At 42.1% G+C, this 17,960-nt stretch overlaps 2 protein-coding genes across 2 annotated transcripts in view; one reads left to right on the plus strand and one right to left on the minus strand.

Annotated features, from left to right (window-relative positions):
- ACOT13 (acyl-CoA thioesterase 13) overlaps positions 1–1,929 on the minus strand; it is a 17,927-nt gene extending 15,998 nt beyond the window's left edge. Inside the window, exons 1-2 of the mRNA XM_006872889.1 lie at positions 1,844–1,929; positions 1,474–1,585 (exon numbers count right to left, since the gene is read on the minus strand). Of these exons, the coding sequence (XP_006872951.1) occupies positions 1,474–1,585; positions 1,844–1,929 (198 nt within the window). The remainder of the gene's footprint in view (positions 1–1,473; positions 1,586–1,843) is intronic.
- TDP2 (tyrosyl-DNA phosphodiesterase 2) lies at positions 1,928–17,645 on the plus strand. The gene is made up of 7 exons (XM_006872831.1): positions 1,928–2,092; positions 2,178–2,263; positions 7,012–7,185; positions 7,859–7,950; positions 9,288–9,406; positions 11,624–11,794; positions 17,335–17,645. Exons 1-7 carry the CDS (start codon positions 1,928–1,930, stop codon positions 17,620–17,622), a joined length of 1,095 nt encoding a protein of 364 aa, XP_006872893.1. The 3' UTR covers positions 17,623–17,645.
- The last annotated feature ends 315 nt before the right edge of the window (positions 17,646–17,960 follow it).

The following is a 17,960-nucleotide window of genomic DNA, read 5'->3' on the forward strand; positions in this document are numbered from 1 at the left end:
GTGCCACCAAAACGCCTTAGGAGAGCAGTGGTGGTGGTGGTGGTGGTATGCTGTGAGATCATTCCCACTCATAGCTTCCCTGTATAGTTTCCAAAGCTGTCAATCTTTTCGCCAGCCAAAAGCCTCATCTTTCTCCTGCAGAGTGGCTGGTAGATTCATACTGCTGACCTTTCAGGTAGCAGCTCGGCTCATAATCCACTCCGCTACCAGAGCTCCTTTAAGAGAGAAGTAGGGAGCTATTATTTATATTTTGAAAATATAGCCCAAAAGTTGTGTTCCAGGAGGGGACCTACAAAGCCCTACATTCTCGTACAAACAACTGTAGGTGATCAATATTTTAACTCCACTTCCAAACATTCCCCGACTTCCCAGCACTCTATCATAATCAGAAGAAAAACAAGCACCCATGTATTAAAACCTTTAGGAAAAAATACTGTACGTTTTTAAGATGAATGTTTTGCACAGCTGATAATAATCTGTGAGCTAATACGTTGGCCTACAAGATCCGTTTGAGCCACAAGGTTTGTGGTTCAAGCTCACCAGTCACTCCTTAGAAACCCACACTTTGAGTCGGACCCAACTCAATGGCACTTAACAACATGGAACATGATTTAGATACTAGAAATTAAGAGTCTGGGGTAGTTCGTGTGCAAAGGTGGCAGGGAATGGCCCTACCAAATCCTTCTCCCAGCTCCTTTACACGAATCCACCTCTAACCTAGCATGCGCTGGTGTCTGAGACGCAACCCACCTTCCACCAAAGGTTAATGCTTACTTCTTTGTTGTTGGTAAGTGCCTTCAAGTCGACTCTGACCCATAGCGACCCTGTATAGGGTTTCGGAGAAGCAGCTGGTGAGCCTGAACCGCTAACCTTGCAGTTGAAACGGCTTTGCAGTCTGGCGCATTAACCCACAGCGTTTAGGACATACAAAAACCAAATGACTCTCCTACCTTCGACCCAACACTCTACCTAGCATTTTGCTTTCCTACCTCCAGGCAAATTACAGTGTTCTGGACTGTGAGAGCCTTTCCAATATGGGGGCTGTCCTACTTTTTTCTCCGGAGAACAGCAGGTACTTGTTTGCTAAATGATCTAACTCTAAAGTCTTTTCCAGCTCTGTTAAGTGCCTAATCAACCTGACTCGGAGTCACCATGTGATGGAGTAGAACTGTCCCTTGGGAGTTTCCCAGACTGTAGTCTTTATGGGAGCAGATCCCGGTGGGTTCGCGTGAAGCCACTATGTAGGTTCGAAGTGCCAACTTCTCAATCAGCAGGGAAACTAGCACAGAGAAACTCGTCTCGAGAGATAACCAAGTTTATCTAGGATTAGATGAGATAATCTATGCACCAGACCTAGCACTTAATAGGTTATCCATTAAAATAGTAACTAACATCACCAGGGCGATGTACAGGCGTACTCCAGCAGAATCTAGAAAGATATTTATTTAGCGCTCGCGGTTTCGTCTCCAATACCTTTTCCAAAACTCTATCAAAGCCACGCACATTGGCCATGGCCTTCAGCACCTCCCGGATGCTCTGTGTCAGGCCGCTCATAGTGGACCGCTTCCCGGCTTCTCCCCGGCTTCTGGATCCAGATTAGGAATGAATCTACGTAGAGGAGGAAAGCCCAAAAGTTCACCAAAGGAACAAGGACACAGAGGGCAAACAGTCCTCTCCGCCCAGCAGAGTGCCTCGCAGCTAGCGCACTGACGTCCCGCGCTAGGCGTGAACCAGCACGCATGCGCCGTCCCATCCCAAACAGCCTCGCTGATCTCAGGAGCCGCGCAGCCGCACCTTTAGCTCTAAGGCAGCGGAGCGAGTTTCCTCACCGGACTCTTATCACGCAGCGCCTTGGCGGCGGGCGCCTGCGCAGACCCAGGCGTCGGCCGCCGGGCAATCAAAGGGGCGGTCTGCAATCAGTGTACTCATGGAGCTCGGGAGCGATCTTGGGGCCCCGCCCGAGGCGGCTGGGGAAGAGGGAGAACCGGAGGTTAAAAAGCGGCGACTCCTGTGTGCGGAGTTTGCCTCTATCGCGAGCTGCGACGCTTCGGTGGCTCAGTGCTACCTGACAGAGAACGACTGGGAGATTGAAGTACGGTTGCGCGATCTCTCACTTCCCGCTCTTTCCCTAGTCTCCTGGAGCGCACAAGCCCAATATCTCTGCCTTTGCTTTTCAGAGAGCGTTGAACTCCTACTTTGAGCCGCCTGTGGACGAGAGCGCCTTGGAAAGCTGCCTACAGGGCCCCTCGGAGCCCGAAACCTGGTAGGTGACGATGGTGCGCTGGGCCCGTGGGGCTGGCCGGGAGTCGGACGGGCGATGCCCGGGGCAGTTCTGCGGCTGAGTGAGCTGGCGGAGAGTTTGTGTAGGTGCCGCGTAGTTGGAAGATGCTCCTCCGCTGCGGGGCTAACGCTGCTCTCCCAAGGTTCCTAATTGGGAGTCTGCGAACGTGATTCGGAATCCGAGGACAACCTGACATGTCGTTTTTGACTCTATTTAATGGAGATACGTAAACATTTGTAGTGAATGAGGCAAAATCTTCTATTGAATAATGGCAATTTAGAAAGGCGCCTGTCATTCTTTATCGTTTTATTTGCCCGCCGCCGCTGGCTGGCCTGAGTGATTTAAAAAACAAAAAACGCACTCTCGTTATTCCACTATCCCCTTCCAAATTCCCGCACTTCAGCTTTGAAAATAAAGTCCAGTTGTTTTACAAGCTCCTCCGCGGTTTGGCCACTGCCTGTCTTTCCAGATTCAGCTCCCACCTTCTCTTTCCCTATCCTACAACAAACTTGAGGATTCTTCAATGGGCCATTTCCTCCTGCCTTTCAACCTTTAGAAAGGTATTCACTTTGCCTAGAACCTTTTCTCCTTCCTTCTTAAATAATTTTTCATCTTAAAGGCCCTGGTTTAAACATTAATGGCTTTCCTCTTAGGTGCTCAGCAACCTGCATAACTTAATTGAAGTGCTCTTGAGTTGGTGCAACTCATGTTGTTAAGTGCCATCTAGTCTTACTCATAGCGATTCTGTAAAGGGTTTTCGAGGCAGTAAATATCTACAGTTGCGGGAACAGAAAGCCTCACCTTTCGCCCTCACGGAGCTGTTGGTGGTCTCAGAGCTGCTGAAGGTCTCGGACCCCAACATTGTGGTTCACAGTCTAGTGTTAGTCTACAGAGCCATAGCGCTCCACTAGTTCATATTATAATTGTTTAATATTTCCTTAATCTACTAGACTACATGTTTATTAGAGATAAAGACTCTTTGTTTTATGCATGATTGATATTTTTAAAGCCTAACTGTAATTGACACATTAATAAGCTCTCAGTAAATATGTATTAAGGAGCTCTGGTAGCGTAGTGGTTACCAATTGGGCTGTGAACCGCAAGGTCAGCAGTTCGAAACTACCAGCTATTCCGCTGGAAAAAGATGAAGCTTTCTGCTCCCGTAAAGATTTACAACCTCGGAAACCCTGTGCAGGGTCACTATGAGTCAGAACCAACTCCACAGCACACAGCCACCACAACCACCAAAGATTTACAAGCCTCGGAAACCCTGCACAGGGTTGCTATGGGTAGGAACCGACTCCATGGCACATAACAACAAATAATATATTAAATGTGTAAAGTTCCCTCAACTTTGTGAGCAGCCTGTTTACTTGACTGTTCATTAAAAAAAACCAATCCATTGCCATGTGTTGATTCAAACCCCTAGCAGCCTTCTAGGACCACGCAGGGTTTCTAAGGCTGTAAGTATTTAAGGAAGCAGACTGCCTCATTTTTCTCTTCCAGAGCAGCTGGTGGGTGTGAAATACCAACCTTTTTGTTGGCAGCTAATTGCTTTAACCACTGTCCCACCAGATGGAGGCTGGTTGTTATCTTTGACCTTATGGCTGCACTGATGTGGTAATATAATTTCACTTTTCTCTGTCTAGTCCCTTTTGTTGGGAAATTCTTCATCCCACTCACAGTGATATATTTCTGACTACCATCTTATAATGATGGATTGGCAAAGTGGCATCATCAGTGGGCTCAAGCATGGCAACAATAGTGAGGTTGGTCCAGGATGGGGCAGTGTTTCATTCTACTGTGCATAAGGTTGCTATGGGTCAGTACCGACTCGATGGCACCTAACAACAACAACAACCATCTTATAATAGCCAGAGCCCATTGGATTAGGTGGTGTTCATTTAGTCTCAACTGGCCAGTCAGTTCCCCTCTCCTGGGATTTTGAAATTAATACCTGGAGAGTCAAGTATGAATCTTCCTGGGGAGCTGGATTCATCACATGTTAATTTAGGAGCAGTGGGGATTCATATTCATGCATGTTTTGCATGAAAAACCAAGAATGTTGGTCCATAGAAAGAGACTGAGCGGAAGGAAATTGAAATAAAGCCCTAATTTTCTTTCCTTAAGCATGGTTGCATTCCTATAGCTGCCTCTGTGATGCCTTGATGTGTCTTTATACATTCCTGTTTTGCTTAACCCAGCCTGAATTGGTGTCCATTCATTGCATCCAAGGCACCATGGTGTTGCAGTGGTTAAATGCTCCACAGCAGAATAGACCTCGCATTCTGTTCCCATAAAGAGGACAGCCTAGAAAAGAATTACAGTCTATGAGACAGTTCTGCTCTGTCCTATAGCATCATCGTGAGTCAGAAATGACTCACAACAACAACAGCAGCTGTTGTAACCTGGAGTTCTTGGGTGGTACAGTTAATGAACTCAGCTGGTAACCAAAAGGTTGGAGGTTCGAGTCCACCTGGAGGCACCTTGTAAGAAAGATCTAGCAATCTAATTCCAAGTAAACTAGAAGAGGAGCCTGGACTGTGTTGTCCTGTTAGAAAGTAAGAAGTGTCAGAATAAATGGGGGCCTGCCAGCAGGACATAGGAACCAACCTGAACTCTCCCACTCCTGCTCCAGTTTGTGACAACTTAAGCAAGCACAGTATTGTAGGAGCAGATTCTAATCCATGGAATAAGATAAGAGTCCATACTGATATAGATACAGCAGTTCAGGGGAGAAGAGAATGCCTTGTCTTTCAGTAGAATTCTAACTGCTATCCCTAGTGGCCACTGTAGGATAAGCATTGGACTGCTAACTGTAAGGGAAGCAGTTCAAACCCATCAGCAGCTCCTTTGGAGAAAGATGAGGTTTTCTATTACATTAGAAGTTTTACAGCTGTGGAAACCCTTTACAGGGGGGATATGAATTAGAATCGACTTGATGGTAATGGGAATGTACCTAGAAAGGAGCCCTGATGATGCTGTAGGATAAGCACTGGACTGCTGACCGCAAAGTCTGAAGTTCAAACCCACCAGTCATTCAGCATGAGAAAGATGAGGCTGTCTGTTCCCGGAAAGATTTATAGCCTCAGCACAACCCTATACGAGGTATGAATCAGAATCAACTAGATGGCAGTGAGTAATTAATCTATATAGAACACATAATAGAATTTGAAAAACTACCATATTAATAATCACCGATACATTTATTATGTGTGTTTATCTGAAACTAGTAGGTGAAAATTTGATGAAAAATTATCTACACAGTCTCAAAATACCTATCCACAGAATACTTAGACCACAAAGGGGGAAATCACAGCTTTGTGGTGGGAACCTGGCTGACACCATCTTTAATGTAGTGATCAGAGTTGTGTTACCAGTACGGGAACACATCCATATCAGGTGTTCTGAGGAAGAAATACTGTCATTTCTTGATGTTCCTGCCCCCCAAATTGCATAACCTGAATCTGACCATGAGAAAACATCCGATTAGCATAAACTGAAGGGTGTAAAATAAATGGCCTGTAGTATTCAAAAATGTCACGGACCTGAGTGACAAAGCCAAGAATTCTTTTGGATTCGAGACTAAAAGAGATGCGACTTCTGAATGCAGCATGCAATCCTGGATGAAGGCATTAGTTCCTACAACTGGTGACATTAGAATAAAATTTTAATTAGCTAATACCCTCATGTCAGTGTTAATTTCCTGACTTGATAATAATAGGGTGTGTATGCCCTTGTTTGATGAGTGTTTACATAAACATTTTACAATAAAACAAGTCAATGCTAAGTAAGAAGTTAACATCTGGTGAATCTGAGAGAAGGGTGTGCAGGAATTCTTTTTACTCTTTTTGCAATTGTTTAAGCTAAAATAATTTCAAAATGAAAATATTAGCATCAAACCTATTGAAGATATAAATTTATGTATAGTTTATAATCCTTAGCTTGTTCTTACGTGTCACAGAGTCGCTTCCAACTGAGAGTGACCCTGTATAGGGTTTCCAAGGAGTAGTTGGTGAGTTTGAACTGCTGATTTAGTAGTTAGCAGTCACCTTTTAATTATGTGTTGTCTCTCTGCTTATATATGTGGAACCTTGGTGGGACCGGGTAGGATGTAAACTGGAGCACATTCCTGCGGCTTCTGCTTCATAGCAGACTCTGTCAGGAGAGTCTGTCTCCTTAACATGACTGTGTAGGGTTCCAGGAGAGAGTTCCAAAAGGCCTGAGTGGAAACTGCCAGGCTTCTGAGAAAGTGCCAGAGTATCATTTCTACCATATTCTGTGGGTCAAACAAGTTACCAAGGTCCAGGTTCCAGGGGATGGGAGGTAGACTTCACTTCTCAGTTTTGAAGTATTAAAGAATTTGCAGCCATTATTTATTTCTCTGCCACCTGTTGGATCTTACTGAAATATACCAGTGGATACAGTCAAACTTGGGTAACGTACATTCCTTAGTCTAATTTCGGGGTTGTGATTTATCCAGTCATTTTAGTGACATGTCATTGAAGGACATTGAATTGGCGGATGTAAGTGGATAAGTGAGCATCTACCTGAATAACACTAAGAATACGAAGGCTCTTCAGTTACACGGCTTGTGCTTTCCTAGAGGCAGGAACTTGTAAGGGCACTTTGTGTCTGGGACCTGAGGACTACAAATACTCACAAAAGAATTCCTAAATTATTCAGTTTATAGATTATGTACCAGTTGTGTTTCATTCTGATCTTGCCAGTGTTGACCTAACTCAAGAAGAAACAACTGATTCCACTAATTCTAAAATTAGCCCGCCTGAAAATGTTCAGCAAGAAGATGGTAGTATGTTCTCTTTCATTACCTGGAATATTGATGGATTGGATCTCAACAATCTGCCAGAGAGGGCTCGAGGGATATGTTCCTATTTAGCTTTGTAAGTATTACTTCAGTTTAATCGTGGCCTAATAATTATGTCTTGCCTTTCTGCAGTCTAACAGGTCAAGATTGTGGACTGTGGAGTCAGACCTGGGTTCAAAGTTAAGCTCTGAGAACAACACCTGAAGAAATTGAAAGTGATGCCTCCAAGGGCAAGATACAGGACTAAGCGTGGGGTGCAGGAGTAAACTTAGTTTTGTTAGAAGCCTCTAGTCCTACTTTGCTTGTTTAACTTTGGATACAATTATTGCTATGTAAACAAAGTTACCAGAAACATTTATGTACTGGTTCTGTGAGTTTGGGCAAGTTATGTAAGCTCTGTGGAGCTGTTTCTTCCTTGTGGATAATTGTTTTGAGGAGATCAAAAGAAATAATAACATTTAAAATGTTAGACTACAGGACCATTTTATACTCTGAGTGTAGTAGTTTCTACTGTTAGTGATTCCAGTTCTTCCCGTTTTGAAGTGTTGTCATGTCAGCTTTTTAAAAATTCAACTCTACTATAATAAATGGCCCAGGTCCTCAATTTGTAGTTATCAAAGCTCAGTTAGGTGTCCTAGAGGGTCGCAGTTTTGTATTGCTCTCTTTTATGTTCTGAAATTTGCTTCATCAGCTTGCTGAAAGTGAAATGGTATGCCTAGTGTTTATAATAAACAGATGTTTTAAATTAGGTACAACCCAGATGTGGTATTTCTGCAAGAAGTTATTCCTCCATACTGTAGCTACCTAAGGAAGAGAGCAAGCAGTTATGACATTATTACAGGTAACAATTTTACTTTTATGTAAGTCAACTTTTCTTTTTAAAGAGATAAAAGTTAGCTTAATGGAGGATAGAGGAGAAAAGGCACAAATAATAAGTTTGAGAAAATTAGCCCTGAGAATATACAGAGTCTTGGTATTTCACTGTAGGATTGGCAGTGGTCTATTAACCATAAGGTCAACAGTTCAAACCCACCTGCCACTCCTTGGAAACTCTATACAGGGTCGCTGTGAGTCAGAACTGACTTGACGGCACTTAACAACAGAAAGAAGACATTGAAAGAATTCTAGGAAAATTCTATATAGCTAAATATAGTATGAAAAAATGACTGAAATGGGTGAGTTTTCAGGAAAATACAAATTAACCAAGATTTTAAAGACTGACTAGCTTTTTGGTATAATAAAATTGTTTAAAATTTGACGTGACAGTCATTTCAATTATGCTTTTAAAAAGAGTTTTATGTTTATTCCTCATTTGTTTTTTTGGTGGGTTTTTCCCCTGTATGTTTCATTTTTTGATTTTTCAGTATGTTTTGCTTTGACTGAGTACGTTTATGGAGTCCTGGTGTGGTTCTGCGGGTTAATGCAAGGTCAGTTTGAACTTCAAGGTCAGTGGTTCAAGCCCATCAGCCACTCCTCAGAAACCCTATCCAGGGTCGCTATGAGTCGGAACTGACTCTGTGGCACTTAACAACAATATATTCATAAATGGTGGTTATTTGCTGTAGAGTTGGTTCCGACTTATAGCGACCCTGTATAGGGTTTCCAAGGCTGTAAATCTCTACGGGAGCAGAAAGCCTCATCTTTCTACCAAGGGACAACTGGTAGTTTTGAACTGTTGACTGTTAGATTAGCAACCTGACTCATAACTACTATACTACCAGAGGTCTCTCTCTCTCTATATATATGTATATAGATACAGGTATAGATAGATAGATAGATAGACCATTAAAATTATTTTTCAATTAATGAAATTTTTTGTGGTCCTTCTAGAGTAAGTAGAAGTAAATGCATGTCATTTTGCCTTAGTTCAAGTGTCACCTCTACTGTTTTTGTGAAGTTTCTCAATTTTTCTTGTTCGATATTGGCACCCAAAATTATTGTTGCGACAGGTGAATTTATTCTTATTTTTAAATTTCTTTCATGTAGTTGAATTTATAGAGGGGCAATTAAATCTACAGACTCAACTGCCACCTTGAATTATTTTCTTTAAAGATTTAAGTCTATTTAAATATCTGTATCTGTTGCAAAAATCTTTAGTAGGGGAACTTGTGATAAGCTGAAAATATTCTAAGTGTAGTTTCTTTACCAGCCTAAATCCTTTTTCACAACCATTTAAAGGTAATGAAGAAGGATATTTCACAGCTATAATGTTGAAGAAATCAAGAGTGAAACTAAAAAACCAAGAGATTATTCCTTTTCCAAGTACCAAAATGATGAGAAACCTTTTATGCTTACATGTAAGTAACTTTTTAAAAAGATAATTGACTTATTTTATAGTTCCATGGTGGTGTCTTTTTGGTCCTCACATATAGTTCTTAAGGAACCTTTAAGAGCTTCCTGCCCAGAGTCAGTGACATAGCCACAGAGGACTTGAGTGGAGAGTGAAGCGTCCAGCGGATAAGAAGTGAGGGCATATGCACAAGAATATCCACACTTGCAGATTAATACTCACTTGACCTGGCTTCAATGGCTGGATGATAAGAACTCAACTACAAAAAGAAAGAAGAGGGAAAAAAGAATAATTTGATGAACTTGACCTACACAGTGGATGAAGTAGCTCAAAAGAGGGAATAAATCGTTTCAGCAAAGATCATTCCCACCCCCTCCATACACAGAGTAGACAGGGGTGGGCAACTTGGACATTGGCTACCCAAAATGCGGGATCTACAAAGGCAAGAAGTGACTGGCTTACAAGCTTTCAAGAGGGAGCCTGGATCCAGAGGGCACAGAGGAAGGTAGAATCTCCACAGAGTAGTATCCAATCTGTCTGGGTGGGGCTGGTGAAAGGATATGGGGATGGCACTCAAGTACGTGGTACAATATTGAATAGTTGCTATCAGGACTGACTGTGAGGGATGGAAATGTAAAGGTAGACGTTTGTAGCAAAAGGAGGGGAGTGGTTGACTTTGCAGTCCAGGAGCGGCAGTCCCTAGGACCATCAAGGGAGAAGAGTGGAGTGCGAGACCCTACCCAGAGAAGCAGTGACGCCAGAGATGGAGGCAGAAACGTTGACGTTGAGAGATGGAGCAGTTGGGGACTCTAGACCCAGAGAGGGAGAAGGGCTATGTGCTGAGGACCGGGAGGCAGGCTTGCAGAGTATACCCTTTGGTTGGTTGATGATACATGGAGGGGATTGTAACCATGGCAATTGAAACTCAAATGCCATTTCCTTCAGGAAACCTTCATGGAACAATTCTGGCTAGAAGTCATCCTCCCCTCTCTAAACGTCCACAGCACATCAGTTACACCTCTCTGGTGGTACTTATGTTGCTCCTTTATACGATAGGATGAATGTAAAGCTAATGTTCTCCCATATAAACTATCACATAATTCACAATAAAACATTAAAAAAAAAAAAAAAAGCTTCCTAAGAGTTTGCTAACGTTTCACATTTGCTTCTTTAAGTAATGTGTTTATTACCAGCTCTGTATTCACTACTGTGTTATACTTTGTGAGGGGTACAAAAGGTACTCAAATAAATCTTGTTCACATGAAATTTACAGGTTAGTAAAGAAAGATTCCATGTGAGGGGGCTTTAAAAATATATAGAAAAATTCCATTATCTTTTCATTCTGATTTTCCACATTTTGAATCCCCCTCATATCTAGTAACTAAAATAAAAGAGCAACATAAACTACCACTAGAGAGGTGTAACTGATGTGCCGTGGACATTTAGAGAGAGGTGGATGAATTTTAGCCAGAAATGTTCCATGAAGGAAATGGCATTTGAGTTTCAATTCCTGGAAAAATAGGTAAGATTTAGACATCAGGATACAGAGAAGCAGGGCTGTACAGGTGGAGGAACTAGTATGCACAAGCTTTTGCAAGTTGGAAAAGGCAGAGTATCTATGTGTGTGCATGAGCATTTATTTAGTTGGGTGTGAAAAATATGAAGGAGGGGTGTAGGATGATAAGGAGGTTGGAAAAGTAGGCTGGAGCTAACATTTTTGAGTATCTATGAAGCAGATTTTTGTTACTACAGTAATACATAAAAGCCAGTTGCCAGTCAGTTCTGAATTCTGGTGAACCCCAGGTGTGTCACAGTAAAACTTGCTCCACAGGTATTTCAGTGGCTGATTCTTCTAAAGTAGATCATCATCTGAATGGACTCTAGACTTTGGGCTTGTGGCTGAGCACATTAACTGCTTTAACTTTGCACCACCCATGGGCTTCAGAGTAATAAATAGGACCCTTCTTCGTTTACAAGTGACTCATCTTTGTAGGGGAGAAATAACTGTGCTGTCATTCAGTCCAGGGGGCTTTACAAGCAGCCTGCCCGTCGTACTATAGGAGAAGGGGTCCAGTTAGTGCCTGGTGAGGGCACTGGGGAAGGGCTCACAGTGGGGTGACACTTGAGGTAGATAGGTAGTCTGCTGATCCTATTATCTATTATCAAAGCTCAACATTAGCGGCCAGTGAGCTGTTTGAATGACTAATCATCTGTCCTGTTGTAGGTGAGTGTGTCGGGAAATGAACTTTACCTCATGACTTCGCATTTGGAGAGCACCAAAGGGCATGCTAAAGAACGGATCAATCAGTTGAAAGTGGTTCTAAAGGAAATGCAGGAGGCTCCAGAGTCCACTACGGTTATATTTGCAGGAGATACAAACTTAAGGGATCACGAAGTGAGTGCCACAGTTCAGTGATAAGTATTGGTGTGGAAACAAATTTTGATTCCTTTGACCAAATCTATTCAAACTAGGAACTATGTTTATTCAAAATGTATAAAGTGATTTTGCAAATGCAATTCAGCAAATATTTAATCTGTACCATATGCCTAGTAGGAGTCCTGGTGTGGTGCTATAGGATAAGCACCAGACTGCAAACCACAAGATTGGAACTTCAAATCTACAAGCTGCTCCTTGGAAACCCTATTCAGGGCTCCTGTGAGTCAGAACCAACTCAATGGCTTAACAACATCAGTATATACCTAGGAGAACCTTCGTGACATTGTAGTATAAGCACTGGACCGCTAACCACAAGGTCAACAGTTCATGTCTCTGTGGGGAAAATATGGGGCTGTCTACTTCTAAACAAAGGAGCTCTGGTAGCGTAGTGGTTACGAGTCAGTCTGCTAATCTCACGGTCAGCAGTTCGAAACTCCCAGCTGTTCTACGGGAGAAAGATGAGGCTTTCTGCTCTTGTAAAGATTTACAGCCTCAGAAACCCTATATAAGGGTTGCTATGAGTCGGAACCGACTCCACAGCACATAACAACAACAACTTCTATACAAAGATTTACAGTCTCATAAACCCTATACAGGGCCACTATGAGTCGGAATTGGCTCAATGGCATGGGTTTGGTTTGTGTTTTAGTCTATGCCTAATGGCACTGTGGGCTGGGTATTAGACTGCTAACTACTGTGTCAGTGGTTCAAAACCACCACTTGCTCCACAGGAGAAAGATAAAGCTGTCTGCTCCTTTAAAGGTTCACCTGTCAGAAAACTTGTATAGGGTCGCTGTGAGTCACAATCAACTCAGTGACAGTGGCTTTTTTATATGCCTAGAATGGCGCTATAGGATCAGCACTGGACTGCTCATCGTAAGGTCGGTGGTTCAAACCCACCATCTGTTTCATGGAAACACTACAGGGTTGCTGTGAGTTGGAACCAACCAAGTTGATGGCACTTAACCACCACCACAACAAAGTATTGGGGAGGAGTCCTGGTGTGGTGCTGTAGGATAAGCACTAGGTTGCTAACTGTAAGGTCAGTCGTTCAAATCCACCAGCTGCTCCTTGGAAACCCTATTTAGTGTCATTATGAGTTGGCACCGACTCAACAGCACTTAACAGCAGTACTGGGAAGTACGTGTCTGAGAGGTTTCTATATAATGGGGGGAACATATGAATACCACATATGAAACATAACACAAAGCATCATATTCTGAGTTAGCAAGAGAGACCCAGAAAATAAGCCTACAAGAGCTCACTTTATTTGCAGTATTATTTGCAGTATTTCTAGTTGTTAGGTAAGAATAACAGAAAGGTCTGACCATTATAGTTCACCTTTAATCTCCTTCCTTTTCTTGTCCCTTTCACCGAAGTTCCATTGAGACTGGTTGGGATTTATTGAGAAGATGTAGAATATACTAAATGATAAGGCCTGCCTTGCCTTTGTCCCCCTCTAAGCTCACATCAGACAGTGAATTGAAATGAGATCCTGTTCGTTTCCACTTGGTCACAAGCTCTAGGAGTAAGAGAGAAGGAAGATGGACAGGGAAAGCGTGCAGGACTCACTGCTGAAGAGAGGACAGTGTTCCAGATAAAGGAGGTAGTAAACTGCTTCCTTTGGTAACTTGATGTCTTTGTACACAGATAATTAAAATTTACAAAAATATATCAGACTTCTTATTGGACTATTTGCTAACCAGTGACATTAACAGCTGTGCTTTTTGACTGACCTGTTTGACTTCCCTACTTTTAAAAAACCCTGGAGCATGAATGAGAGAGTAAAGAATTTATGCTGTTAGTAAATTGAAGAAATAAAGACCCTGAGGGAATTAGTATTATTAGAACATACAGGCAGTAGTAGTAGTTAATGTGCTGTGGAGTTGGTTCCATTTCTTAAAGTTTTTACTTTAAATTACTTAAAAGGATTAAGTGAAGGTTTATAGGGCTAAGTATCAGTTTAACATTCAACAAATCCTGTTTTATTTCATTGCAATGATTACAATCCCATCTATGTGCCATCAGTTAACAGTATTTATACCTCTATTCCCATTTTTTTGATGTACACATACAAAACAAAAAATACATAGTCATTTAAATGTCCAAAAGGCACATTTTTCAAGCCAGCCTCCTTCCCCTAGGCACCCAGCCTTTCTCAGTCCATGGGCCTAGAGTCCTCAACTGCTCTGTCTCTCTAGGCCATCACCTCTGCTACCATCTCTGCTGTCACTGCTTTTCTGGTTAGGATCCCACACTCTGTTAATGCTCTTCCCACTTGATGGTCCTGTTTTTGAAATGAAATATTAACTACTCCCTCTTTTTTGTTGCACATCATCTAATTTACAGCTGTGACAATTAGTCCTGATAACAGTTACTCAGAATTGAGTCATACAAGCCTATCAGCATCATCCCCTCATCCCCTTTTACCAGATCCATCTTGAAAACTCGAGGAAAACTTTCAGTGGGGATTTTTCTTTAATCCCCTCATTCTGAAACTGAGCACACTCATGAAAGCTTGTAAGTCAGCCACTTCATGCCTTTATAGTCCCCCATTTTTTATGCCATTGTCTAAGTTGCCCATCCCTGTCATCCCAGTGTATTGAGGTTGATCCTTGATATGAAGAATCCTTCCATTACAGTTGGAATTTGGAGCAACTGTGTCCATAAGCACAGGTTTAGTTCATCAAAATACAGAAATTTACACTTGCTCCCTGTATCAAACTTCTTTATCTTCATCTGGTCAAATTCTGGTCAGCTAGCCATCCAAACTAGGTCAGATTGGGTACTATCTGCAAGTTTGGGAGTCCTCACATGCCTCTCCTCACCTCACTCTCAACTCTAGTCCCCAGTGACTAGGTCAGTGCTGCCTGTGGGATTCAGAGTTCACACATCTTCCTAAGCTTCAGACGAACCAGCTCTTCCTCTTCTCTCACTCCTCTCAAGGTCATCGGGTGTCTATGGGACATGGCCAAACTCAGCCCATGTCTTCATTGCTACATTTCTCTCACTTCCATTCACAAGACCAGGGCAGTCACCAGTGAGCATCCTAGACTGCTGATGGGATCCCTTTGAGTTTCAGTCTTAGACAGGGTTTATCCTAATGGGCTGACTTTTCTTGCCTCGATGGCTCCAGGAAAAACAGCCTGCTTGATATTCTAACAGCCAAACACTCTTCTTTTTTTCTGCTGGTCTTTATTTAAAGAAGTGTCTTCTGTTCTTCCAGCCATTCCAGGTTGGTGTGTACGTCTTTTCATGTGGGAATGTCCCACCTCAGAAGGTTCTGGGTGGGGCTCAGGATTCCTCTACTTCACAAAGGATTAACAAGAAGCCTATTTCCCAGGAAAAATTCGAATTCTCCTTATAGCGAATCCTATCAGTTATAGGCTGAAGATGGGCTTGTAAGTTTTGTGTAATCATAATTCCCAGTATTAATTTCTATCACACAAATGCCTATTTTACACTACTAGGCAGGGTAAAACAATATCCCCAAGATAGTCAAACCCCTTAACATTATTTCTCCTCCTTTACCCATTTAGACTATGTCTCAATCCCTGTATCACAGAACAGTGTTGTTACAAGGTTGTGTATACATCACTATTTACCTGTATCCCATTTAGCCCATGCATACCTCCCTAAGTCTTCCCCTATCATCATTGTTCATCTACCATTCTCCCCCTCCTTGTATATTGCCCTACCTGTTACCAGAGCTATCATCTGTCTACCTCCTAACTTGTGAATTAACTGTCTCCTCCCTCTCACCCCTGGTAACCATCAAATAGTTTTTCTTTTAGTTTGGAAATCTTTTCATGAGCTATTACAGTAATGGTCTTAATGCAATATTTGGCCTTTTGTGACTGACTAATTTCATTCAGCATAATGTCCTCAAGGTTCATCCATGTTATTGGGTGTTTTGCATGCAGTTTCATTGTTATTCTTCACGGTAGCATAGTATTCCATTGTGTGTTAAGTATCAAAATTTGTTTCTCCATTCTTCCATTGATGGGCACTTAGGCTGTCTCTATCTTGTTGCTGTTGTGAATAGTCCTGTGATTAACATTGGTGGGTAGTATACCTTTAAATCCATAGACTAGTAGAGTAGCAGTTGTGCCTTGTTTTTACTAGGGTGCATTTAAAAAAAACAACTATCTAATAGCAGTTCATGTTTTAAAAAGTGCGTAGTGGTTACGAATCAGACTGCTAACCTCAGGGTCAGCAGTTCGAATCTACCAGCTGTTCCGTGGGAAAAAGATGAGGCTTTCTGCTCCCGTAAAGATTTATAGCCTTGGAAACCCTGTACAGGGTCGCTATGAGTCAGAACTGACTCCACAGCACATAACAACAACAACAATAGTCATGTTATTCGGAGGGATCAGTCTCTGGAGAAGGAAGGACATCATGCTTGGTAAAGTAGAGGGTTAATGAAACAGAGGAAGCCCCTCAGTGAGATGGACACAGTGGCTGCAACGATGGACTCAAACATAACAGCTGTGAGGAGGGCAGAGGACCGGGTTGTGTTTTACTCTGTTGTACACTGATTGTACATAGGAACTAACACAACGGCATCTAACAACATTAATAACAGTAACTAAGGCCATATGTACCCAACCTTCTGAGTTTTATTTGTCACTCAAAGTGAGGGATTACTTATGGCAAACTTCCAAACATCTTTTATTACCTTCATAGTGTTATATTGCCCACTTATTACCATGGAATCCTGGTACGGTGCTGTAGGATAAGCACTGGATTAGTAACTGAAAGGTCAGCAGTTCAAATGCAGTAGCCACTCCGTGGAAACCCTGTTCAGGGTCCCTATGAGTCAGAACCAACAACTTATTACCATGCAACAAAATCATCTTCATAATGTATTTGTTAATAAATGATTTTTGACGTTGTGATTAGAAATGTTGCACATGGTACTGTTGACCCCTGAACAATGTGGAGCTTAGGAGTGCCAACCCCCTCCTTGTGCAGTATACATTTTGACTCTCTAACTACTAATTACCTACTGTTGACTGGAATGGAAGTCTTACAATAAGATAAACAGTCGATTAACATGTATTTTGTATGTTGTATGCATTATGTGGAGTCCTGGTGTGGCACTGTGCCTTGGACTGCAAGGTCAGTTTGAATCACAAGGTCAGCAGTTCAAACTAACCTGCTGCTCCCTGGGACCCTATAGGTTCACTATGAGTCAGAATCAACTCGACAGTACTTAACATCAACAAATATATTACATACTGCACTCATATAAGCTGCATTTTCATTACGAGATAAAAGATGTTTCACAAAAAGTGCAAGGTTTTTGCGGCTGCTGATGTAACTGCCACAACTGCTTCACAGATTTCTTGTAACAATGGTCTTTATGCTGCATTAATTTACCTTGAAACGTATGAAAGTGGCTCCACGCAGTTCAAATCCTTAACAGCAAAGACACTTCTTCAAATTAGAGGAAAACGGACTATGAATCTTAGGGTGTTCTTTGTGTCTCTTTTCAGGTTACCAAATTTGGTGGTTTACCTAACAACATTTTGGATGTATGGGAGTTTTTGGGCAAACCCGAGCATTGCCGATATACATGGGATACACAAATGAACTCGAATCTGGGAATACACAGTTCTTGTAAACTTCGTTTTGATCGAATATTCTTCAGAGCAGCAGCAGCAGAAGGGGGGAGCCACTTTATTCCACGAAGTTTGGACCTACTTGGGCTGGAGAAACTGGACTGTGGCAGATTTCCTAGTGACCACTGGGGTCTGCTGTGCAGTCTGGATGTAATATTGTGAAATGTCCTTGCAAGTGCATGTTTAAATATACTGTGTACTTACATTAGGGACTACTGTGAGTGTAATTTATATCTGTCTGGAAAAGTAGATTTAAGATGGAGGAGTTCTTCTACTGGATCACAACAACAGCAGAAAAAATGACTTAAATGACTTTATTTTGTGAATTGTATCCTGAGATTTCAGAACTAAGTATTAATGTCCACTTAAACTAAGGCATTTTCATTATCAGAGCATGAGGGCCTTTCAATGAAAGGACACAAAGCCCACCAGTATTGTCTTCAGGCCAGAGTTTGTACAATCAAGAACTAAAATAATTAATATTGTAAATAAGTTTCTTC

The sequence above is a fragment of the Chrysochloris asiatica genome, unplaced genomic scaffold (assembly GCF_000296735.1).
Source record: "Chrysochloris asiatica unplaced genomic scaffold, ChrAsi1.0 scaffold00213, whole genome shotgun sequence".
Lineage (NCBI taxonomy): Eukaryota > Metazoa > Chordata > Mammalia > Afrosoricida > Chrysochloridae > Chrysochloris > Chrysochloris asiatica.

What these genes read in the sequence shown, in the direction of transcription:
- TDP2 (XM_006872831.1), top strand. Translation starts at nt 1,928, where the DNA reads ATGGAGCTCGGGAGCGATCTTGGGGCCCCGCCCGAGGCGGCTGGGGAA. An exon ending in AGAACGACTGGGAGATTGAA is followed by an intron (nt 2,093 to 2,177) that starts GTACGGTTGCGC and finishes TTTGCTTTTCAG; the next exon opens with AGAGCGTTGAACTCCTACTT. An exon ending in CAGTTATGACATTATTACAG is followed by an intron (nt 7,951 to 9,287) that starts GTAACAATTTTA and finishes AACCATTTAAAG; the next exon opens with GTAATGAAGAAGGATATTTC.